Source organism: Emydura macquarii, unplaced genomic scaffold, assembly GCF_026122565.2.
Source record: "Emydura macquarii macquarii isolate MOO-44397 ecotype Brisbane River unplaced genomic scaffold, CSIRO-AGI_Emac_v2 contig_1253, whole genome shotgun sequence".
Lineage (NCBI taxonomy): Eukaryota > Metazoa > Chordata > Testudines > Chelidae > Emydura > Emydura macquarii.
The window spans coordinates 83,825,490-83,850,759 of record NW_027131390.1 but is presented as its reverse complement, the minus strand read 5'-3'; the positions used below and the strand labels follow the sequence as shown (position 1 = coordinate 83,850,759).

At 43.3% G+C, this 25,270-nt stretch overlaps 1 protein-coding gene across 1 annotated transcript; it reads right to left on the bottom strand.

Moving 5' to 3' along the window:
- Positions 1-7,501: 7,501 nt before the first annotated feature.
- NR4A2 (nuclear receptor subfamily 4 group A member 2) lies at positions 7,502-15,802 on the bottom strand. Its single transcript, XM_067549889.1, has 8 exons — positions 15,529-15,802; positions 13,740-13,861; positions 12,428-13,293; positions 11,514-11,643; positions 11,012-11,175; positions 10,080-10,276; positions 9,677-9,855; positions 7,502-9,567 (listed from the first exon to the last, which is right to left on the bottom strand). The coding sequence occupies exons 3-8, from the start codon at positions 13,289-13,291 to the stop codon at positions 9,311-9,313; spliced, it is 1,791 nt and encodes a 596-aa protein (XP_067405990.1). The 5' UTR covers positions 13,292-13,293; positions 13,740-13,861; positions 15,529-15,802; the 3' UTR covers positions 7,502-9,310.
- Between the last annotated feature and the right edge of the window lie 9,468 nt (positions 15,803-25,270).

Sequence of the window (25,270 nt, the reverse complement as noted above, 5' to 3'; positions counted from 1 at the left end):
TCCTGTAAGATTCTGCCTACAGTAATTCATCTTTTCAATACTTCATTTAAAAAGGCAGTTTCAGAAGATGTTGCATAGCTTCCTTCTCCCTAAGTAACCAATTGCGAATTATCTCAGAATAACTGCAGACAAATCCAGTTTTATGGAACATGGAATAATGCATGCAAAGCATACTTTATACTATTGAGACCCTCAGATAAATGAAGCTTAAATTAAATGGCAAAGAGGAACAGAATCTATTGTATAAGTAAACACCTGACCTAAATCCACCATTGTTTGTTTATCAAGAGTGTCAATTCTAAAAAAAAACTTTGTAAATGAATGTATTTGTGCAACCCCATCATCCTTCCCAATTAGACACAGATGGGTGTTCCAGTGTCTTTGGAAGGAGGCGCACACAGATGGAAACTCTGTGGACTTTGCTGGAAATGGAAGTGTGGCTTTCAAAGAAAGATTACTAAAGCTAACAGGCCTGATTCTGCTTTCACCTACACATCAGGGAGCAACTCCCTGAAGTCAATGAAGTTATACTTGTATAAGTAAAGTCCGAATCGGGCCCAAGGAGTTCAAGGGGTGGGTGCTGGAGAAAAGAAGACCCGGGGGGCAGCTCAGGCATGGCTGAAGCTTTTCTTCTTCTGCCACGTTACACAACTTTCTCCCGGAGAGACCCAACTTCCAGAATGGCTCTGGAGCTAAAAACGCTAAAGCAGCTACTAACCTGGTCAAGAGGGTCCAAATGTTTTTATTAGAGACCGACTGGAGGCGGGGTTTCTACAGCTACTCCTCCCATTTGCAACCCTCTGGGCAAGTGAAGTGCTCTTTGGGAAACGCCCGCGCCGGCCTCGGCCTCGGCCTCGGCCTCGCCGTGGGGCTGGAGAAACTAAACGGGGAGTGGCTGACAACTTCCCTTCTGCCGGCCAGCAGCCGGTGTCGGTCTCTGCCCCCTTTCAGGAGGCCCTTGACTCCCCAACCTCTCTCCCCGCCAGGCGTCGAAGCCAGAAGAGCGCCACCCCCCCGCTACTCACACTGCAGGCTGCCCACTCCGCCAGTGCGCCGCGGCTCTGACGCCGAGGCACCAGCCGGCCGGCACTGCAGCCTCCCGCGCGCCGCGAGTCCACTGCGTCTCGCGCACCAACCCGCCCGCCCGCCCGCCCGCCGGCGACCCCGGGCAAGCCAAGGACAGTTCCCGAGGACGCCGGGGACCGAGCCGCGAGGAAAGGCGAAGGCTGATGGAGCCAGCCACACAAGGGCTTCTCTTTGCCAGATTTAAAGGGCCAGCTCCCGGCAGAGCAGGCGGGCGAGTCTCCGCTGGCAGGGCGGGGAGGGGGGCTAGTGGCACAGCAGCTCCCGCCTCTGGAGGCTGGGGGGGGGGAATTTGAGTGGCCTCCAGGGGTCTAGAACCGGAGCCTGGCGCCCACTCCTCGAGCCCAGCGTTTGCCATGGGTGCCTGAGTGACAGAGGGCCCGACCTGGTCAGTATCTGCCTGAGACGTGCTCACAGAGCCGGAAACCCCGCGCAGAGGCAGGGACCCACCGCCAGGCTTCCCCGGGGGTCTGTGTCTCCCTCCCCGGCAAGGCAGAGCCTCATCCCAACCCCTCCCGGAAAGGTGCGTCCCAGGCAAACTGTAGCCGTCCAGTAACCACCTAAAGGAAATCAAAGGTTCCCCTAATTGCAAGTATGAGCCTAAAAAACACGGGGGAAACTGAGGCACCTAAGGGTGCAGCCAGTGCCCAGTGGTCACATCGCGCCGTGGTAGAGTCGGGAGCAGAGCCGTGGCCTCCTGGCTCCTAGTCCCCTGCTCTCACCGTGACATCCGCTCCCCCGGGTGCTCCCTGTGCACCAGTATCGGCAGGTGTCTGTCCATAACTCTGCTCTCCGGGCCCCACCCTCCCATTTGAAATTGTACAGGCCCAGACACACCCTGGGCTCCTTCCGATTCCCTCTTCCTCCCCCCACACCCCGGGCTCGGGGCCAGAGGCTGTCTCTGATGATCTCCCCCCGCGCGGGTCGGGCTCCCTAACTCCTTCCTTCCCCAGCTCCACCTGACCTGACCTTCCTTCTCCTAGGACTCGGTGCCCTCTCCCTCAGCTCTCCCCTTCTCTTCCTTCCACCCCACACGTTTCCTTCTTGCTTCTCTCCTCCCCCATCACTTGCCTTCTCCCATCGCTTTGCCTCCTCCGAGCTCTTTCAGTTACCCTCCATAATGTCTCCAATCCCTCCGCTCTCTCCTGTCCCTTCTTTCCGCCACTCTCCTCCCCTTCCCCAGTGTCCGTTTGTCCCACTCTTTCTTTTTATCGCCCACCTCGGCCGGCTCATCCCCCTCCCGGTCCAACTCAGACTCAGGTTCTCTCTCCCCTCAGTTTATCGACCTGGGTTGCCTTTCCCGAGACCCTGCATCTCCTTCCCCGCACACAGCCCCCCTGGGTATTGGAGAGGTTGCATTTTGTCGGTCCCTCTGTCTGACACCGCCCCACATTTTAGCACCACAGCAGACACCCCCATCGGGAAGTGCATTATAAACTCAAGTGCGGGACGTTTGTGGCGTTTCCTACTACAGATGAGAGCATCCTCCGTCGAGCCTCGGGGCAGGCACTTGCCTGGTTGCAGGCAGTAAAACAATCCTTTACCAAATCTCTGTCACCCCAGCAGCACAGCTAGACTCACAGCACGGTTTGTCTGTGCTCGCCCGGGCTGTTCACAGCTCTTGTTTCTTTTCTCCGATCATAGAAATAATAGTTGGTGAAAAAGAAGCATTGGGGGAAATCCAGTCGATTGCCATAATTGCTCCACTTTGGCATTTATATTTCTTGTTATTTATGGGGAGGGAGCTGTCCCATTCCTTATACTTGCATGTGTTTTGTCGTTTGATCGGACAGCTTTCCCTTGCTGAAAATGGGATCGCTTATTATACCTAACAAAAACTTTCAGCGATGGATTTAGCTGGACGTTTGGCAGATTTTTAAGGACTTGTTATTTCAGATTTACGTAGGACCTGACAAAAAGCTTAATGCCTATTACATAAACGTGTGCGTGCATAAGTAAATGCATCCTCACTCACTTTGTAGATGTACGCGTGCTGCACGTACTAGTTTATGGTTATCACGAAAGAAATATGCTTAAAAGACCACATATGAACTGGCAGGAAGTCTCAAAAGCTCTTTTACTTACCTTATACGGCTCTCTGAAAATAGGTGACCCCGCATAAAATATTAAATGTGCTTAGAAATGATTGGGAATTGTCTTTATTTTTGTATCGTTATTGAAATGCATCGGCGATATAAACTCCAGTCTATACTGGCATTTAACATTTAAATTCAAAGAACTGCTCTGGAGTAACGTGAGATAGCATCCTCCCTTTAATGTGTGGATTACTCCCATTCGCTTTAATGGAAGTTCCTTGTAGTACCCAGGGGAGAATAGATTCCTACACGTCTTTAGCGTCCTTCCCCTATTGCCGGGGTGTTTGAACCGTGAGTGATTGCATTTGCTTCATACTTGCTCCTAGTATACTCCTCCTATACATAAAATCATCTAGTGCTTATGCATGCACAAGCAGCTGCTGATTTTACCGAGTATGTGGCAATAAGTCCCCATCTCTCTAAGAACATTACTGAGACCCATATGTGTTGTAAGGACGGCATTTCAAGATTGAATCTGAATTTCCTAGCTTCTTTTATTACAAGACCGACAGTTATCCCCTACATTTTCAAAATGGTGCGCCGGGTTTTAGTCCCGGGATTTCCATTAATGTCAGTGACCTCAGTCTTGTTTAAGGGTATTTACAGGGAATAAGCCTTGAGTAGAAGATGAAACTGTTCCCAAGTCAGACAAACCAGTATCCTTTCCATTCTGTTGCAATGACCAGCCGAGTTATGATGACATATGACATAGCTGCTGTGGAAGCAACATGACCTATAGGCACAGCTGAAACGATGCTATATGCCCAGGGGCGATGTATTAGAAGAAATGAACAGAAACAGAAATGTAGTGTAACTGTTGGCGTATATACTCACTCTTCTGGAAATGTATGCGTGCAGGTGTGGCACCTCCTGTCTGATGAGCACCATCCCAGAGACTGACTGAGTTCTCCCTCAGCCCTCAGCGCCTGAAAGACTTCATCTGATTATTAAGATCTGTGATGGTGCCTGAAACATTATTTCGGAAGGCGATGAAACATCACAGGGCAAAAGAATGAAGCGCCCGTGCTCACAAGTCCGGGCACACTTGCGGGCACGCAGGTGCATCAACGATTTATGGCCAGACTCTGCCCTCTTTAAAGTAAATGAGATAGCTGCCATTGCCTTCGATAGAAGCAGGATCGGGTTCTCTGCCAACTAAGGCATGCTAGTGGTTGATAACATGTTAAAAGATGTATTGCCTCATCATCTTGAACTTCTTATCAGTTATGTGGGTTGTGGGGAATGAGGAATCACACTAGCATGTTTGATTGTTGGTTTTTGTTTTCTATATAATTGATTTGCAAACCCCGATTACAGAACTAAGAACAAAGCATGCACTCAGATTAGCTACCAAAGAATGACTATTACAGTGTGCCAATAACCACTGGGAAATGCAAAGATGTTACCTGATTTCCTTAAAACACACACACACAGAGAACCAAAAAACGTCCATTATATAATAAAACACAAATAACACATCCCTGGCATTACTGCACGTGGTATGATTTGTTAGGTTGTTGGATGGGGAGCACATTAGCCCTTCAGTAACTGTTAGATATGTTCTATTTATTGTATAGTCTTTAGTTACATACCCAACACCCCTATATTGATTGTGACAATGGAATGGTCCAGCAGAGTTCAGGATCAAATAACTTCTCTGACAGAACAGGAGTGTTTGCTGTGTAAAGAACTGGGAACATTTCAGGTGCTGAATATAGCTTGGATCTATAATTTCAGAACAATGCATACATGCAATACAACAGATTGGGATACGTCGAGTAAGTGCTGCAAAATATTGGTTTTAGTCTCAGAATATTGTCCCCTCCTAGGGCAATATTTTGTATCTTTTGCCCTCCAAAAGTGTTCAGGAATGCAGTTTCCAGAAGACGTTAGGCCTTGTTTCAAAGAGCTTTGGCTCAGCAGCCTCCATGCCAGAGAGGCAACAGATGAACTCTGGATTAAGGGGTATGAGTGGAAGAGAATATGTGAACAAGGAAAGGTCACTGTGAAAGAGTCTCTGAATATTTGGGCTAACTAGAGATTTTTCTTTAGTTCAAAGAACTTCCCTGGGATCATGAAATCCATAATAACACAGAAAACACAGAAAGTTCTTCCCACACATTGTTACTTGTGTGCACAGAGCTATATATTGTGGAGCTAAGTAATCCTGTCTTTTTAGAGGAATTTATATAAAGTGTACATAGGATATCTCTTCTCTAAAGCTATGTGTATTAGACACTCATATAGATATAAAATAACTCCCAAGACCCACTTATTGTCCTTCATTGATGTGCGGGAGGCATGTAAAAGGGAAGGCTGAGCTATACATGTTCAGCAATTGAGAAAACAAGTCATACAGGCACGCGATGGAATTCTTCCATCACTTGTAAAAACACAAGTTCCGTCCTTGTGTCCTATCTTTCAGACCGATGTGAGTCAGTAACTTAATGTAAACGAGGCTCTTTACAGAGCAGCATCTCTACCTTTTAAGTAAAGGTAATAAGTAAAGTCACGGTATGGGCGTGCCTGGGAACGAGAAGAGTAAAGACTTCAGGAGAAGAGCAAGAAACGGAGGAAATCAGTTTGGAGCTGCTAAGAGAGACGATCAACAGCGGAAAATAAAAATAACTTTACTGCCCAAATTGATTAAACAGTAGGTGTCTCTCCATAAATGTATATTATTGTCCCTTTGTTGATGTACATCCTGCATAATCTATACATTTACCTAGAGAAATATCAATCTGTTAAAAGCACTGAGCTGTGCTCTTATGTCATGCACATCAGGGTAAAGCCGGAGTAACTCCGTTGTAATCACAGGTACACCTGGGAACATCCGGAGTAACTTCATCGTGAGGGCAGAATTTGGCCCGATAGGGGGGCGGTTTTAGCGTTTGGTTCAGTGCATTTGGGAATAAGGAGTAAAATAATCCCGAATCTAAAAACGCTGTCCCGGAAAGTTTCGCTTGTCTTTGGAGAACCCCACTCCGGCTTCGATTTCGAGCACGGAGTGAGGCTCTCATAGGGACCCTGCCTTTCTGAGCCTTCGCCTTTTCGCTCTGTAAGGAATCGGTCAGGGCAAGAACCTAAAAAGTTCGCTCCGCAGCGACAGACGCTTCCTCCTCAAAGACTCGGAGATTCCCGGCCCCAAACAGCTGGGAAGGGGACAGTGGGAAGATGTTACGTCCCTGCTGTTGCTAAAGAGTCAAGAGAGTTGGAGAGCGGCTCGGACCGGAGACAGCCCCGATCCTACTCCCTTTAGCGTCAAACAAAAGACAGGCTGGCGCTGGACAGAGGACCTGGCCCCGTCTCTGCTCGGGAGTTGGACAGTCCTCTGCCCGCCTTAGCCCAAGCGCAGCCTGTCGGATGAAACGGGGGAGTCGGCGAGTCTGTCTCTGAAGAGAAGACAATGAAGATCCGGTTTCGCCTCTGCGATACAACCCCGGGGACAGGAGTTCACTGATACCGGGTTTGTACGCTGTACGGCATATCCTATGGAGGTATCCGCTGGATTCACTGCTAGCCTGAATAGGTAAGAACTGAAATAACTAGCTGATGATACCTACCTACGCGGACTTGAGCCGTACACTATGATGGAACAGGTTTAAAACCAACTACACACTCACACTTCCCCTGCTTTGTCGCTCTCTCTCATTCCTTTGCATCCCTCCAGTTATCTAACTACAGAGGGGCAGCAGCTTTCCTTGTTTTAACAAGCTCTGTTAGCTGTGACTTAGGCTTTTTCCTCCCACGCTCCTGAACTCTGAAAATAGATTGAGAATCCCAAATCCCCTTTCAGGAAACCCGGAAAACTGGGATTCTCTCTCTCTCTCTCCCTCATCTGTCCCTCCATTTTCTTTATTATACTTTGCAAATAATCTATTTAAAACAGATTGAAAATAATAGATTTGAGAATATTCTTTGGGCTCCATCTCCACATACCTTTTCCTTCCCTAACAAAGAGCCTGAAGTTCCCTGAAATAACACCAAAGCTTTAATTTCACTGTAAATTTTACCACATAAGTGTAATATGTTAGCGATAAGCATGCAATAATCCATATTTAAATATATTATATTGTTTCAAAAATTTCTCAAATCCACGTTTTGTTTCTGAACTAATCTGCAGCCTACATCGTTCAAAGCTTTGAAACAGAGACCTATTTCTTAGTTTGACATTGAAATACCAGAGGTTTGGGGTCACTATAAAGAGTTCAATCAGCTTTTCTAGCTTTCATTTTCTTTAAACTTTTAAAGTTCCTAAATATGAGACTGCCTCATAACTTATTTATAGAAAGCCGGAGTCAAAGCAGACAATTCCTGTCCTTTATTCAGACACTTTCTTCAAAGAGAACTCTAAGTATTCTAAGGCTAACAGGCTCCAGTGAGTCCTAAAACAAAAATACAAATATTTTCATGTAAACAAAATGTAAAACACATTTTTTAAAAATCTGACTTCAGAAAACAACATCTGTAGGAGTGTCCGCAGCGTCTGTCCCCTTTACTTCTTCCCCATTTTATATGGCAAACAGACCCCAAGAACTACAGTGCAGGATTTGGGAAACAGAGTCCATAAAAGTTCCTTGTTTTTACAAGACAAAATAGACGAAGATTTAAATGACTTCCACGCCATTAAAAGTAATGCGTGAACTCTGTACAAAGACAGAGACCTCTTAAGAATAAAATCTAGGAAAGGACCAACCTTTTCATCTTAGATTTTCCTCTTGCTCCTCCTTCAGAGCTTGCAAATTCATCTCCACAATTTACTAAGTAAGTGACACAGCCCATCCATTCTCCTTTTCACTTTTTATTACTATATCGTCACAGTCAATTTTCTCTATCTGCAATGGATTTTGGTATTGGTACTTCTTGCTTAGACAGAAAGAAGACGAAATTCTACTCGTTTACATGGTTTTATTGTTGTAAACATTAAAATTGTCTCTCTCAAAGAAAGAGTTTATCAGGAAAAAAAATTCAGCGTCTCTAATTGTCATACACCATAGAAAAAAAGGCAGTGACTTGTATAATGTCCATACTGGAAATATACAAAGAAAAATACTACAGAATATGGCAATATTAAAAATATTACTCAAACATAAAATAATATATTAACCGACAATTTTAGACATAAAAAACAAAACAAAAATTCAAAGTGCTCAGTAATTTCCAGGGAGTTATGTATATTATAAGCACTCTGGAAACAGTCAAAAGCTGCTGCATGCAAGATTTGTTTCGCTTTAGACAACAAAATAATCAAGATATAAACTTTTTTTAATCAACATCAACAGTACATACAACACTAACAAACAAGGAATGTTGGACGGTGTTTACAAACACTATGTGCCCCTTTGTCCAAGATTTCGGTTTTGTAACACTTGTGCCCACCTATTTTACAATTGAGAAAATGTTTGAAGCTTAGATAACTACCAATCTTTATAAAATCTAACAGACTACATAGTGTCTGAAATACTATTTATATAATATAGACATTACTGAAATAGCAAGTGCCTATAACATTGTCATCCTAGAATCATCATGCTTTCCCTTTTCATTGAGTTACTGAATTCTCTTTTTTTGCAAACACGTCTAGCTTCTCTCTCTCTCTTTTTTTTTTTTTTTAGAATTGGTTTTAATATTTATTCATAAATAGGCACAGAATAATTTAAAAAGCCAAACTGCATCTGATAAATGTACAAGCCTTTGCCTCCTTTAATTTCATGCCACCCACGCAACACTTAGTTTTTAGTACATATTACAGCTTTCTTGTACATCAGAAAACTTTAGTCTTTAAAAGGGTGAGACTTGTGGGTCACCTTACTACTTTTGTCATCATATGAGTCTTTTTGCGGCGTTGTCAGACATGATCGTCTTTTTAATCAGCAGTCCTTCTTCTTCTGAATGTTTTGGAGCCGATAATAAAAAGCTTATACCATGGTATTTAAGTTGTCCATCAACTGAATCCTGGATGCCCCAGAGCAAAAGTGCTCATTCACGTTCTGCCTTCAGGAGGTTAGCAACAGTTTTGGGGGGATGGGAATCTGGCACCCAAAGGTGCTGCTTTGCACGCACGTGATTTCCCCGTCAGACAGGTCGAGTTTCTTTTCTTTAAAGTTCATTTTCAGTGCATGGGAAGAGTCTTAAAAAGGTAAAGTGTCCAGAAAAAGTTTGTCGATTATTGCTGGAGGTGGCACCAAATCTTCTAGTTTCAGATAGAAAATGCGTTGCAGCCCCTGTGTGCAAAGGGTGCGAAGTTCAGGGAGCTTCCCCAAGAGTTTGGACAAATAATTGGGACGATTCAAACCCCCATTATTGAAAGTCACATGGTCTTTGAGGCAATTTACAATCTTGTTTTGAAGTTCTTCCACCCTCTTGGGTTCCTTGAGCCCATGCCTCTCTGCAAAAGACAAGAATGCAAGACATGATAGGCTTGACAACGTGGAAACCAAAACGGGGCAAATGGGCTGTGTAGTGATGTTGAAAGACCAAGTACAAGAAGTACTGACCTGTTACCATAGCCAGGGCAGCGATGCAGGAGAAGGCAGATATGTCGATGTTCATATTTTGCAAGTTGGAGGAGAATTCAACAATGGAATCAATCCATTCTCCAAAGCCACGGACACACTGCAACCTGTGCAGGACTACCCCATTGCAAAAGATAAGCTTGCCCTCCACTGGGCTGGACCTGCAATTAAAGGGGGGGGGGAGGGGAGAGAGGAGAGCAAAAGAGAGAGAGAAAAGTGGGGGAAGAAAAGATAAGCTAAACAACTAATTACGTGAAGAGCAATAAATGGAGGATTTAAGAGGTACCTAATTATCTAGGAGTTAATAAAACGCAGATCAGTGGACCATGAAAGGATTTGATTTCATAATAATCCAGAAGTTGCCTTTTGAATTTTGACCATTTACCTGTATGCTAGCCGCAGCACAAACAGTTCCAAGAAAGCGGATTCGAAGAGGAGGTCCTGGTCTGGTTTAGGGAGATCAGTGAAACCAGGGATTTTTTCTGCCCATCCTCGGATGATCTCCATGGAGCCGGTCAAGAGATCATAAAACTGCTGGATATGCTGAGTGTCGTCTCCACTCATCTGGTAGTCAGGGTTAGCCTGGAACTGGAATTTCATTTTAAAAAGCACTTAATGAGGTTCTCTAAAATATATAACCCGTGAAATTGCTAACCCCCTTTCTAGTAGGGGAGCCAGGTTTTTATAACAATTAAACCTCTCTCTGACCAGTAAGGAAATTAGATGTTCCAGGGCAATTAATTCAATTAGGGATGGTGCTATGAGGTCGCTGCTTTGAATATGTAAATTGCCATTTCTATACAGACTAAATACAGGGCCATCCCTGCATTGAGAAGCGTTCACTCTTATCTACACAACACAATTGGCAAGTTAGTATTCATGCCATTGCCAGCCCCGATGTTAGCCTCCTGGAAAGCCTGGAAACCGCTTAATAAAAATTATAGCACTTTAGATTATTTTAATAAACTTCCCTTGTATTAGGTCCGATATTTCCGCGCACCTAGAAGAGCAGAATATTCTTGCTACGCTACCTTCTCCCTCATTCCCAGTCCACTTTGCCACAGGATCACTGCTCAGTGCATGGATTACAGGCGTTCAGGGTGCATAGAATCTGCCAAGCATGTGCTCAGTGTATACACAGGTGCGGGACAATGGATGGTTCCGAAACTCTGTGGAACAAATGGGCCCGACATCTGCCGTGTGTGTGTCTCGCTCGTAGCGAGGGAAGGAGGTTTGGTTACTATTCTCTCTCTCTCTGCATATGGGCGTGTGTGTGTTTGCAGCTAGGTCTTTATGTTAATATTGTCTCCAGCTTACCCTGGAATAGTCCAGGCTGCTCATAGCCGGGTTGGAGTCGACATGGGCTCTCACCAGGGCACTGATCAGACTCACCGGGGGAGAGGGGGGAGAGGGCTCCTGGGGGCTCTTCGGTTTGGATGGTAAGCGACCCCTTCGGCCTTTTAAACTGTCTGTACGAACCACTGCGAAAGAAAAGGGTGTTCAGCGCTCCTTCCCCCCACACCTGGCACAAGAGAGTGAAACAAACCAAGCCCCTCTCCGCTAACGGTACATAGACCGCCCAGGCTGCAAAGAGCTGCACCCGAGAAGGGTGAAAATGCTGCTTTATTTTATTCTGATTCCAAAGGGATCGGACTATTTAAATACAAACCGGGATGGGTATCAGGGAATCAAAGCTCCTTCTTGCAGCTGAGGCCTGACACAAAGAAATTCTGGGCTGGGGGTGGGCGGAGAGGGAACGGAAAGTGGGGCTGGGGGATAAGGATGCATCTGAGGGGAAAGGGGGATTCTGCAGACCTACCTTCTTTGACCATGCCAACTGCAAGGCACTTTTGAAACCGACAATACTGGCAGCGATTTCGGCGGCGTTTGTCAACTGGGCAGTTTTTATTTGCTAGACACACGTATTTTGCGTTTTTCTGGACAGTGCGCTATACAGAGAGAAGGAAATGACAAATTATACGTTAATTTCCATTCAATCCTGTAGCCCCCAATTGATCAAGTTAAAGTGTCTGCATGGCTGGGATTCCCCTCCCCTCCCCCCTTTTTTCCAGGGCATTTAACAGAAGAAAATTGATAGCGTTAACATTTGAGCTAACCTTGCAGCTCCTAGCTGTGTTTTATATGCCAAGAGAAGGAGAAGGAGACGCTCAGTAAATACAAATCCGTGGGCATTCATATTATTTACATTCCTTGGAGACCTTCTCTATTTAAAATGATAAGATTATTCAATCAGGATGGTGAAATAAAGAGATCACTTAATTTGACCATAGGGAATTCTGTTCCACTTGGTTAGCTTAGACACGGTTCTCTGTCCTAACCAATTTCAATCTGAAGGGGAAGGCAGCTTCTAGCACATGCAAATGCCCCCTGTTCAACTCCTGCACGCAACTTCTCGCCAAGGACCTGCAGCCATTTGGTGTCAGCAGCAGGGACCTCAGTCAGCCTTGGCCCATTGCAGCGTGGAGTTGCACAAACGACATCGGGCTTAGGGGAACACAGGACACTGCTGTTTGCAGACACTGGCCCTCCTCTGCTGCTTGCTCCTTCTGTCTTTGCTGTTCTCCCCTCCCTCTCGTTGGGAAGCTATTGGGATTAGCTCCTTGGCCAGGCTATCGCACTGCATGTGTGTGGGTGAGTGTAGGTGGGGGATCCCTTTGGGGTGTGCCCTTTCCCACCCCCGCCCTCCCCAGGCTCTCAGCACCTCCAGCTCACCTTGAAGAAACCTTTGCAGCCCTCACAAGTGCGCACTCCATAGTGCTGGCAGGCCGCGTTGTCCCCGCACACAGCACACAGGCCTTCGTTGGATGGAGACCCCCGGGAGGGAGGGGATGGCACCTGGGTGTCCAGCAGCTGGGACGCGTGGCCAATCTGCAGCCCTGGAAAGCCCATGGCTGCCTGTTTGCGGATGGGATTGGGCACTGCAAATGTCTGGCCATCGACTACGTGGTGGGCCCCGGATGGCTCGGGGTTCATGGGCACGTGGAGGGGCCCGTCAAAGCGCATCTGGCAGCTGGACACTGGGGTCCCTGGCGGTGACTGCTTAAAAGAGAACAAGGAGAGCCTGGACACAGGCGTTTTCCTCTGCTCGATCATGTGGGTGGTGGCCACGTAATTCTGGTGGAAGTTGTGGAGGGAGCCAGGGTCGTCCCACATGGGGCTGTGCTGCACCTGGAAGCCGGGGGTGGTGGGAGTCGGGGGCGACGAAGGCTTGTAGTAAACGGAGCCTGAATGAGGCATCATCTCCTCCGTCTGAGGGGGGAGGTGGTTGTGTTGCTGGTAGCTGTGCATCTGAATGTCTTCCACTTTAATAGAGGACTGCTGTCCAGACAGGGGCATTTGGTACAAGCAAGGTGGCTTCACGTCGTAGCTTGTGCTGTAGTTGTCCATAAAGGTACTGAAGCTGGGGAGAGAAGTGGTGGCAGTGATTTCAGTGTTGGTGAGGTCCATGCTAAACTTGACAAACTCTGGAGTTAAGAAATCGGAGCTGTATTCTCCTGAAGAGTGGTAACTGTAGCTCTGGGAAGCTGGGCTGGCTCCTTGAGGCGATGACCCATACTGAGCCTGAACACAGGGCATGGCTGGAAATGAAACAGTGTAATATATACTCAGCCTGGTCAACTGCATACTTTCTCCCTTGCTTTGTACACCTGCTTTCTACAACACTGCGGGCCACATTAGGAAGCCGCACACACTTCGTATTGCGCAAAGAAAATGTGTTCACAGGGGAGGAAAAAGAGATTACACTAAAGTACATAGAGCTCTGATGTTTGTGAATGTTTAAAGTGCATAGTGTACCCCCAAAAATGTCTGTCAGTCTCCCACAAACAGAAAGAATGAGCACCAGTCGCTTTATTTCTGTGTACAGTGATATTTTCAGCTAGTTCATTTGTAAAGAAACACGATGAAGTGAGTTGCACAATGTGAAGTTGTTTGGAACACATCTACGCACGTGTCTTACTTATGTTACTTGGCTTTCAGTGTGAAGTTGTTTCTTTTGAATATTAAAGAAATTAAGCTCACAAACCTTCAGCCGAGTTACAGGCGTTTTCGAGGGAATTAAAGGTGGACAGTGTCGGAATTCAATGGAGACAAAGTTTCCAAGATACTAGAAAATCAGTAAGGACTCCAGACTGCCCAGTAAGTTCTCTGAAATAGACACAATAGACTTTATGTTCAGATTTGCTAAGGATTGATTTGAAACAAATGTATCACAAAACCATGAGCTTCTCTAGGAGAAGACCTCGCCTGTTTTAGTAAGAGACACTGTGCGGCCTTTTAATAAAGAAATAAGATATAACATAGTTTAAGAAAAGAGCTAGTCAGAGCTAACATGAAATGTTTTCCTTATGGCACTTTGGCATATAAGCTACTTCCCCCAAAGAGTTATTATCGGGGAGAAAACTTACTGAAGGCAGGTTGTTATTTACGTTTTACACAATGTAATTACTTTTGTTCTATTATTTCTAGGGAGTAGGGAAATTGATTTGATTACTAACACATATCCCCTTCCCAAATAATGTCTGAGCCCAGTCATTGCAAAATAAAAGGGGGAAGGCACATTTTTGCACCTTCCTGGAAGTCCCTACAATCCAATGTGACTTTTAACGACAGCTCTAAAAAGGGGCATAAATGACAATAAACCATATTAATTAAAAACAGAAGGTAACTAGACAGTCACAGAAGCCAAAGGAGTTTCATATTAAAGAAACCTGGTTAACTGTGGTGTAAAATGCTTCTAGTGGATGCACTTACACAGGATTCTAATCTTAATTAACAATAAATGAGCGCTGCCTAATATATTTCCGCTTTGGTGTCTAAATTTGCACAATTAAAGTTAAAAAGGGACATGTGAAATAAACAGGACCCTCAGCTCCTTTAAGCAGGAGTGCCTTTAAACCCCACCAATGCTATTTGCTTCATGGTAGGACACCTTAGGCATGTAACAAATTAGCAGCTGTACTACCACAAACTTAATATTTACACTATGGGGTTAAACAAACCTCGCTAACATCCCTACAATATCCAGACTGCATTGACACCACAGACAGCGACTACGCATCTTCATTTTAACTCCAATTAAACCAAATATTCACTCCTTCTCTTCTGTGTTCTGCTAATTAACGCCTGGCAGCACGTCTTGCTTTGTTGATGGTCAGAATAACTTAGTAAATAGAAGATTGGCGTGGGGGGAAATCACCACCAAAAAGAATAACTACGCTAGGTGAAACTAGCAGGCAACCTTGCAAGCCACCCCCTCTATAAGCTTATAACACGCGCACGGTAGCAATAAATATCAAAGGCAACAAAGTAATAGGACACTAAAGAATACAACAGAGCTGCCTTATAACACCAGCACCATTTGCTAACCTTGGACATGGAGAGGGGAAAATGTTCCCAAGCAACACATACGCTGAAAAACTTTTCTCCTGTCTTCTAACCGTGGAAGTTCAGGCCCCAGCCACACACGTTTACCTTAATAGCCCAACTTCGATATCCTACATCCCCAAAGAGGTGAAAGTTATAGCAGAAAGTCAGGGGCAAATTCTTGCACCAAAGTTGATTTCACGTTAGCATATTTTACTGAACCCGATCTGAGGGTCATTCACATTAACTTGAATAACATTTTGGAAACACACTATCGAAAAAGGTTGGATTACAGAAATACACACAAAATACTTCAACACCTCCTGTTTCCATCTACCCTCCCACCCCCTCTCCTCATGAGTCCATCGTGAAGGTTAAGGGCATCCCCCAGATGGCTGTAAATCAACTACAAGATTAAACAGGGGCTCTTTACAAAGATAAATACTTACTTGTTCGCAATGTCTTTTTCATTCATTCAACCGACTGAACAACACTTTCCCAGGGGCGGATCGGCGGATAAAGCAACCGATGACGGAGCACGGGCTAGTTATTCTCTGTTGGGAAGTACAGTACTAGTGAAGCACAATGCGAGCAAGCCGGACAGACTGGCCCTTCCCTCCAATGTGCCTTTGTTTATGTGGGCTCCGTATTCCACAGCCAACATGCACCTAAAGTCTCCAAGCGTCAGTGCACGTCAGTGCTGCCCGCCCAATCAGCCGTCCGAGGGGCTGGATCGCTCTGCACAGTTGGCCAGTTCTTGCTTTGGTAAATTTCCGACGTGACATCACCAAGAGTGCAGATTTTAAGGTGGGAACAAACTCTCTCGGTTCACCTTGTTACTGCTTTTCCAAAATAGGTGCAATCCCCCCCCCCCGCACGTACTCCCCCCTCGAGGTGCAAGACTGTAAACAAAAAACTAGATCCTCTCCTCCCCCTCGCCCCCCACGCTGTGTCATACACCTCAGAGGATCTCTCTCCGGCTTTTTGCGCGTAGGCACGTTGTATAATAGCGTGTGTTGCACTGTCTGAGTGGGGTGTGCTTCTAAGTTGTGTGTCTATACCACACTACGGGGATTTTTCTTGCATACATACATACGGACCTCGCTACTTTCATGCATTGGCTTGATACAGATTCCCCCCCCCCCCCCTCTCTTTGTGACCTATAGAGACATATTCTACAGGCTAGACATAAGGAACTCCCTTCCCCCACCTTCCCCCCCAAAAAACCCCAAACAGCAGCACCGGTTAATGCCATAGTCACTGTCTCCAGGCATGTTCGAGAGAATGTTTTATGTGGAGCAGAGCAATCATCACCTTATAAAATCGGAGTTTGCTGGTGCCTTGAAACCATCCTTCTCTCAAGGCAATACAGCTTCACGCAACAAGTTGTCCGATTCTCAGGAAGGTGGAGACTTGGTTTACATCCCACAGCATAATTTCTGCCCTTGCACCACTTGAACGTGTTAATTAAAGGCACCTGGAAACAAATATTTGTTTTGGGCGGAAAGTTCCTGTCCCGCAGTGTACACTGTCTCGTTCTGTAGCGCGAAATAAAGAACCCGAGTGTGCGGGGTTGGGTGCATTATATTTTAAGTTCTGCAATGTAAAAGCACCACATCCGTGCTCTGCTGAGAGAATAAACGCAGCCCAAAGGGTGCAGTTTATTCTTACCAGGGTAATACCAGGAGCTATCACACAGGCTTTTCTCTGATGTGCATGTTATTCCACTGAAATAGGCTCAGAATGGGCACTCCAGCTCCCAGAAAGGAAGGGCGGGTGCGCAGAAAATGCCCGCTAAGAAGAGATATACTTGCGCCTACATAATAAGAACAATTATAGGGACCCAGCAAGATCCTTCTGCCGGAGGAAAGCTTGCTCTGGATTTTTAGGGTGTGACAGGTGCTTTGTGTTTTATCCCCTTGTCCTGCTGGGCATGACCCCTCTGGAGACAATCAGGGCGCCCCGGCCAGCTCCTTCCCTGCAGGCTTCAGTTGGGTTTTATTCAAGCCTGCGGGAAGCGCAGAGCTTCACCCCCTCCATGTATCCGGGTTCCCCCGAGGCCTGCAGCAGCTGACCTCTGTGTCCAGGGGTTCAAGCCCTCTCTTAACCCGATGCCCAGGGTGCAGGGAATCAGATCCCTTTGATTGCTCAGCGGGAAGGGGCTTGCCCGGCTACAACCCCACTCGCCCTCGCTGAGGCCAGGAGCGTGTCTGCGCTGGGGCCCGGGGCTAGCCCAGACCGCCCCCCGCCCTTCACCTCGGCTGTCACTCGGGCTCTGTGTCTGGCCGCGCTATAAATAGCCCCGGGCGCTCCCGGAGAGCCGAGCCAGGGGAACCGGCGGCAGCCACCTTAAGCTCTGCGGCGGCTGTGGGCCAGGGCCAGCAGCAGACGGGTGGGAGCGGGAGCGGGGAGGGCGGAGGCTCATTAGCATGAGCGCAGCAGCGTCAGCCGCTAGCAGTGGGCTGAAGCGAACGAAAGGGAAAAAGTGAGAGTTGGGGCGGGGCGGCGGGTGACGCAAGGGGACGCCGCCATTGACGCAACCAGCCGGCCGCGCCAAAAATAGCTGCCGCTCGCCCGGCTCCCTGCTCCATTGCAGTAGGGGGAGCCGCTTATAGCCCGGGAGTGGGCGGGGCTATTTTAAGTCTTCCCGGGTCAGAAGCTCGCGAGCCGCCGAGGCTCGGCGCCCGCGTGCTCCCGGGTTCACAGTGGGAAAGATTTGCTAAAAAGCACCCCCAGAGCAGGGAGCTCCGGCCGGGGGCTCGCTCCCAGCTGGAGGGGTTGCAGGCTGACAACGAGCACTAGGACCCTCTCTCAGACGGGACTCTGGGCAAAGTGCCTGGGGGGACCTTAGCAATCCTAGACCGGGGTGTGCTACTGCCACTAGGATAGCGCCTTTCTTCCACCCACAGAAGATACCGTCTCACCTGCCTTCTCTCTCGGATACCCTGCGACGGCCCTGGCTACAACAATACTGCAAATGCCTACGAAAGGACAGGTGCCGGGTTTTTTTTAAGCAATGCATTTGCCATTGTCAAAACTCTGATTTATTAAGAACTCCTCTAAACCCCTGTAGTGCAAAGGCGCTCATAAGTGTGTCACATTTTCCCCTCCAACAGTGAAGTTCCCATGGGTTCTGGCGGGTAAGCATGATCTGCCTATTGATTTTATGCAGCTATGTTAAATCCATATCAATTTCATGAATAAGAGACAGGGGAAGCCAGTTTCCACGAGGACAATTACTTTCCATAAAGACGGGGACGGGGTTGGTTTAACCAGTGCAAGAAATTACTGAAGGTTCTTCTCCCTCATCTCTCTGTACCAAAATTACACCTCTACTTTGGATCTTTCTTTGGTTCTGGTGAAGAGATAACAGGAGTTGTGACAAATGGGCTGTTGAAGCTTTCCCTCGGCATGAGACTAGACTGTCATTACTCCTATACTAAGTAGGAACGTTGATGTCACAGAGTCAGTTGTGTTAACACATGAACACACGCTGTGAAAAGGTTTAAACCACCAAAAATGTGGTAGAAGCACCGCAGCAGCAGTCCCATCAGAACCAACAGCCACTGCAGTTCAAGGATCTCCCCAGTAGGAGGCTCAACTTCACAATCAATACAAGACTGCACCTAGTACAGCCTATTCAATGTGCTGGTAACTGTGCTGGGGCCAGGATATTACAGAGACCAGGTTGGTGAGGTAGTATCCTTTATTAGAGCAACTTCTGCTGGTGAGAGAGACAAGAATTTGCGCTTAGACAGGGCTTTTGTGTCTGAAGAAGAGCTCTGTGTAAACTCATATGTCTTATCTTTCTCACCAGCAGAAGTTAGCTAATAAATGATATTACCTCCCCACCCACCTTGTCTCCCTAAAGCAGAAATGGCATATGGATAGAAACCATCACTATAACAACTTGCGTACTGCTTCAAAACTAAGTAAAGTGTGGTGATATTCTCTTTATTTTGGTACAGATTATAGGAATTTAACTCCTCAGAAGGAAAACATTACAGTTTTTCTGTTCACATAAAGGCCTGTGAAGTAGTGGCTTTTTATCTCCTAATAAAATGCATGTCAGGTTTGGAAAACCAAAGGCATATTTTAAAAGAAATATTATGTAAATTAACTTGAGGGTTCCCTGACCATGTAGAAAATGTAGTGTTCCTTTGTATATAGAAACAACATACAGAATTGAGCAATATTTATAAACAGTAAAACAATGGGCTACATGTAAATGATTTCCTTGTACTAAAAATGACTCCAGCTGTTCAGGCTTGTTATACAGAAGAACCGCTATGTGGCCGTTTGAAAGGAAGTGGAGTCCTTTTAGGCCCAAAGCCTAAATGACTAATCTTATAAAGCTTTTTAGTCAAATGGGAAGAGTTCACACAGTTCTTAAAGTACATGGTGTCCATATTTTTGAGTCATTCCATTACTACCATCTTCTTGAAAAAATACAGAGGGGAAAAAAAAAATGAAAATTTGCCTTTGTCCTTTTAAAAATAAATGAAGAGTTTTGTAGAGGCTAAACAAAATTTTAAAAGAGCTTGGATTTTCAAAAATAGTACATATGTTTTTGAGAAGGATAGATTGATGGTAGATGGATAATTTCAGGGTGGCTTTTCTCCTTATACCAATACAATTTCAACAGTATTGTTTTTACTGTGTTCTCTCCCTCCCTGAAGCCACTATTTATCTTTTTAAAATTCTTTTTAAAAGTAATGTTTTTAGAATAATAGATTTTGTATCCATTACTTTGAAAATCTGACCATGAAAGTAAGCAAAAGACCAGCAGTTACATGTGCATTTTTAAATAATAATTGAATATCATTGCATTAAAAATCTAAACAAGGAACCACTCTAGGGAATTCAATTACATTTTATTGTGTATATTACACATAATCTGTATATACATTAAAATACATCACAATTTAAAAATTAAACTTTAATTTAACCAGGGAACTTTTAATTCAATAGTTAATAAAAGATTGCATGAAATAAATAGTTTCCTCATCCAAAACCACATAAAACGCTCTATATGCATAATCCTATTGATGGCAATAGCAAAACTCCTATTGACTTCAGCAGGATCAATGACAGGAAAAGAATTAGGAAAAAGCAAAAACTTAATTTACAGAGTAAAGTTATATAAAGTGAAAGTAAGAGCACTACCTTTTCATTAAGGCTACTTTCAGAGTCTTTTTTAAAAGGACACATGACATCCACTTTAAACAGTGTAGTGATGCACTAGACTTCCATGGAGTTAGGAGCCAACAGAAGTAGCTTGATATTGGCAGTAGTTTCATAATAAATATTTGTCCCATACAACAGTGGACTCTTGAGAGAATGTGACTTCTGAAAATTGCTGTATATCTTCAAACTGAGTTCTCTGCTGCAATTAAGTCTGTTTAAAAAAAACAACCAAAAAAACCTCACATATCAGTTTATTTCATCCTTTTCCACTGATACAATGTAAGAGTAAGGCAAGTTAGTATTTTTGTAATATGTATGACCCAGATCTTTGACAATTTGCATGCATTTTTCTTTTCTGCCTTGTTTTTGACTTGTAGAAAGCTATTATATTCTTGCATTATGAATGTAAATAGAATAAAACTAACAAAACTTGACTTAGAAAAGACATGTCTTCAGGATTATATGGAAATATAATCAGTTTAGAATGAACTGAAAAAAAGCACTATCAACTTTATAGTAAAAGACAGTATTTTAAAACAAACCCCCCCCCCCAAAGTTACTATCTTTTAATGCAGACAATAGACATTCCGATGCACACAAAATATTAAGAGAATATTTACACACAAATCCAAAAGCACTCATAAAAAACATGCAATCTGTGTCAACCAGTAATTATTCCACTAGAGTGTGTCTAAACTGAGAATGCTTTCAATTTAAGAGTTAAAAAATGTTTAGATTGTAAATGATCTTGGCATTTGACATATGACCATAAGGCTCAAACTGCTTGCCTTAACTCAGATTGCTAGTCCCACTGAAATAAAGGGAAATAATGCAAGTAAATTTCATAGCATGTGATTTAAGTGCTTAACTACAGATCTTTTAAATAAGTCTCACCGATAGTGTGTCTTATAGTAAAGTGACCACAAGTAAAGTTAGTAAAAATTCACATATAAAACAATATTTTAAATTTCATCTTCAGAATCTGTCTAGAAAAAAGCAAACAGCAACTTGTTTTAATCACCCTGTATTCCAACAGCTAGCCATTTATTTCAAGTTGGAATTTAGACTGCTTCAGCAGGCCAATTTACCATTTGAATGAAAGTCACATTGAATCACAAAACTAAAAGTGTAACTAGTTGGTAATATGGTGAATAGTGTATATTTCAATGGTTAGCCCACACTAGTTTTAACAGAAGTAATTTAGAGCAAAGACCCTTATCATGATAAGTAATACATCTAATTACCATATCCGTAGAATAGATGTAATATAAATTTCATTTCTCACTTAAAAGTTCTAAAGTTAACAGCATAAACTTGAAGTTGAGTAATTAAGTAATCCTTATATAGACACTTATTAAAGTATTTATACATATTATCTTAAATCTACATCTATCATTTTGCCAATTAAAATTAGGACTTTAATTGCAATTAAGTAATTTAATTGCCAATTGAACAGCAAAATTGCTAAGTGACTAATTTTAATGCCTATTTTAATTACCAATCATGACTGGGGAGGGAGCTAATCAAGCAGCATCAGAGTAATGATGTGAAAAAAAATGGAGAACAAACATTTAAGACTACATGGTTTAAAAAAGAACCTTACATTAAATAAATGCAAACAATTTTATAAAATGTAGCAAAATGCTGTATTTTGGTATCTAAATACAGGAACACAGAACACATTTAATTAAAACTGTCAATCTGATAAAGTGTTAAATATGAAGTGCACTTTTATATTACATATATTTACGTTAGTCCCACTAAAAAGAGATAAACTAAAAACTGCATATCAGTGTGAGATTGTGTACATGCCATTTTAGAGAAGCAGCATTGGTCACTTTAATAATGAAAAGTGACTTTTTAAAATTAAAAATGGGGGACAATCTCTCCATCATTATACACAAAGAAGTAGATTACTATACAAATCAAAGGAATGCTTTTACATAGTGGGGAGCTGCCTATGTTGACTTTCAAAAGTTTGTCATGTATTGCAGTAGCTCTTACATCAAAATGAGAAGCAAAAGTGCTAAATATTTTAATACATTAGCGTGAATGATAAGCAAACAGCTGTGATTGTAATGCAATCAGAATTACGCTATGAGGAAACTAATGCATTTAGCATCCACAATATGTGATGTTTGATTTTTTTCAAATTTCCTCTCCTTTCTTGCCCCAGATGAAGTATGTGCACCATTATGTAATCAGTGTTCCAGTCAGTTGGCAGTTTAAGAGTTAAATGTGAATAATGAACCATTTTTTGGCATTGAAGTCCAAATTTTGGAAGACTGGTATTAAACAACTACTTTAAACTCTAATATGAATGTTGACTTAATGTTTCACCAATCGCTAATAATCTGATTTCCTCCTCAGCTCATTAGAATAATGTTGAGAGGTTCAATGCAGTTCAATCCCTTGATAGACTAATTTTGGCAATCAGCCACTTCATAGGCCTTGCCCCTGCAGTCCTTACTCAACCATAGCTCCCCAGTGACTTCAATGAGGACCCTTGTCTGAGTTTAGGATTAAGTTTTTAAAAAATGATAATGGATGTTACCTAGGGCTTTAATACAATAATTCTACACAATTTATGTGTGGGGACATGTATGAACAGAATCAGTTCACAGAGAACAAAAGAACGGGACTGAAGAAGAAGTTTGAATTAAAAAAAAAAAGTGAGAAAAAACCAAAATCATAGTAATGTAGGGCTGGAAGGGACCTTGAGAAATCCCTTCCAGCGCTGCATTTCTATAATTCTAAATGATTTTGTTTCTTTGTTTTTAAAGTTCTTTATCAGGTGCAATAGGGAGGAAGATCATGCTTGGATCAAGCACAAAATACACTGGGGTTCAAGTACTACTTCTGTATGAGAACAATAGTTGTATAAGGAAGATACTAACTGATTAAATCACAACACAGTCACACTTGCCCCAATGCACTTGCCACAACATTTATCCATTGGAAATCCTGTTAAATACAAGAATCATTAACAGAATACTATTTTTCTAATCATGTTCTGATCAATTTTTTTTTTAAATCAAATCAACTATTTTATGCAATGTGATAGTCTTGGGCCCTACAGCATTCTGTATCCAGTTGACAAAATGGCAATCATTCATTGTGCCTAACATGATGATAGTTTATTTCACATGTGGTCAACACAAACTTTGCCTTCACATATTGAGATGGAAAAGCTGCTGTAATTATGTAATAGGAACAAGGGCTCAATCCTGCTCTTTGTGCAACCAGTGCAAAAAGAATGGTGCCAGTATCCTGAGAGAAAGAGTCTGGTTTCTGTATGGGAAAAGAAAATAACTTCCTATACCATCAACAGATTTTTGCGCATGATACATACATACTTCCAAACCATATGGTATATTAAATTAAACCATACATACATATCCTGTTAATGGTGAGAGTGAAACCACATCTTTTATTCAGAGACCAACAGTTCTTAATACTTATCAGGTGTATCCCATGATAGAGGGATATATAGTAATATTTATTATTAGTCTTACAATACCACCTAGAGGCCAGAGCCCCATTGTTCTAAGTACTGTACAAACATATAGCAAAGAGAGAGTTCCTGCCCCAAGGAGCTTACAGTCTATATAGGTCAACTGTGTATAAATAGAGTAATTTCATTTAAGATTTAAAAATAATCAGTGAGACTCAAGATGACAGAATGGTTATATGATGGATTATAATCTCACTTTCCTTTTATTTTATTAATTTTCTATCCATCTTGAATGCAGTATTAGAAGGAAAGAATACAATACATTACAGCTATTAAAAGTAAAAGTTAATTGAAAAATTAACTGAGAATGAGTGCAAATAGAAAAAAATAAATGCCCTGGAGTTTCAGGTACACAGGTCCTTTAGAGTCTGCTCACACTTCAAAACATTGCAACTGTGACACTAAAACAGAATACAAGCCTAGAGACTTTGTAAATTCCCTAAGGGACCAATCCAACAGCCACTGAAGGCTATGGGAGGCTTTCCATTGATTTCATTTAGTGTTGGATTGGGACCTAAGTGTTTTACATCCTAGATATATTTAACATTCAAAGTACAAGATCAATAGGTGAAAGGGTATACATATCTGTTTAAGTTAGAATAGTTAGTTCTTTAATTTTTCTGCAAGTGTAATTTCTGCAAAAACTTACTTTAATCACTCATACTGATGTTAAACACTTTAGGTCATAAAAAGATAAACAAATATGGTCCTGCTGTAAACATGTTTGAAATTGCTGAAAGGCAACAAATCGACTAGGATCTATTTTTCTAAAAATCCTAATACTTAGTACCACTGTATCTCTCCCTTCTTCCCCATTGCTGGTCCATGTAACAATGCAGTACAAGTATATATAGTTTTGGAAATTGGAATGTGGAGTATAAATAACGTTTCATACTTTCAAATGTTTTGAGAGATACACTTAGGCAATTGTTCTATTGAAGGCTGTGGAAGTTGCTGTTGTCGATTTTTATTGTGGACATGCTTTTATTGGGGCCCGGGTCACTGTATGGCCAATTTGACAGCTGTCCAGATCCTACTATGCAAATTGATGTTTATAGCATTTGAAATCTAGCCCCACTTGGTCACATTCTCACTATAAAGACCGTGAGTTCCATTTACTGTCTTGTTGTTATATAGCATCAGGTCAAGGAATATAAATAAATCGTACCAAGCAATTCATCTTCCTGCTCAGAGAGTCATTAAATTTCTCCCAGAACATATTTGATTGATATTCTTGGAGGTGAAAGGCTAAACGGACCATATGGCAACATGTTGCATTCCATATGTTATCTGCCCATCCGTGCTTAAGCTGCCATTAGCAACATCTGCACCCAGCGGAAATCCAGCTGTGCAGAAAACTATTGATGGAATTGCACTTGTGTTAAAAAAAAAAAAGCCTTGTTTCACGCCATTAAATCGAGACAGGCGGGCCTAGGCGACTGAAGCCTCGCTTAAGTTAAATTTAGGCGAAAGCTTTACTGAAGTTTATT

Excerpts from the sequence above, each read along its gene's own strand:
- NR4A2 (XM_067549889.1), bottom strand. The coding sequence starts at position 13,291 with ATGCCCTGTGTTCAGGCTCAGTATGGGTCATCGCCTCAAGGAGCCAGC. Across the intron at positions 10,277-11,011 it reads GCAGCCTGGACTATTCCAGG|GCTAACCCTGACTACCAGAT; the intron begins GTAAGCTGGAGA and ends TTCCAGTTCCAG. Across the intron at positions 9,856-10,079 it reads GTGCTGCGGCTAGCATACAG|GTCCAGCCCAGTGGAGGGCA; the intron begins GTAAATGGTCAA and ends CTTTAATTGCAG.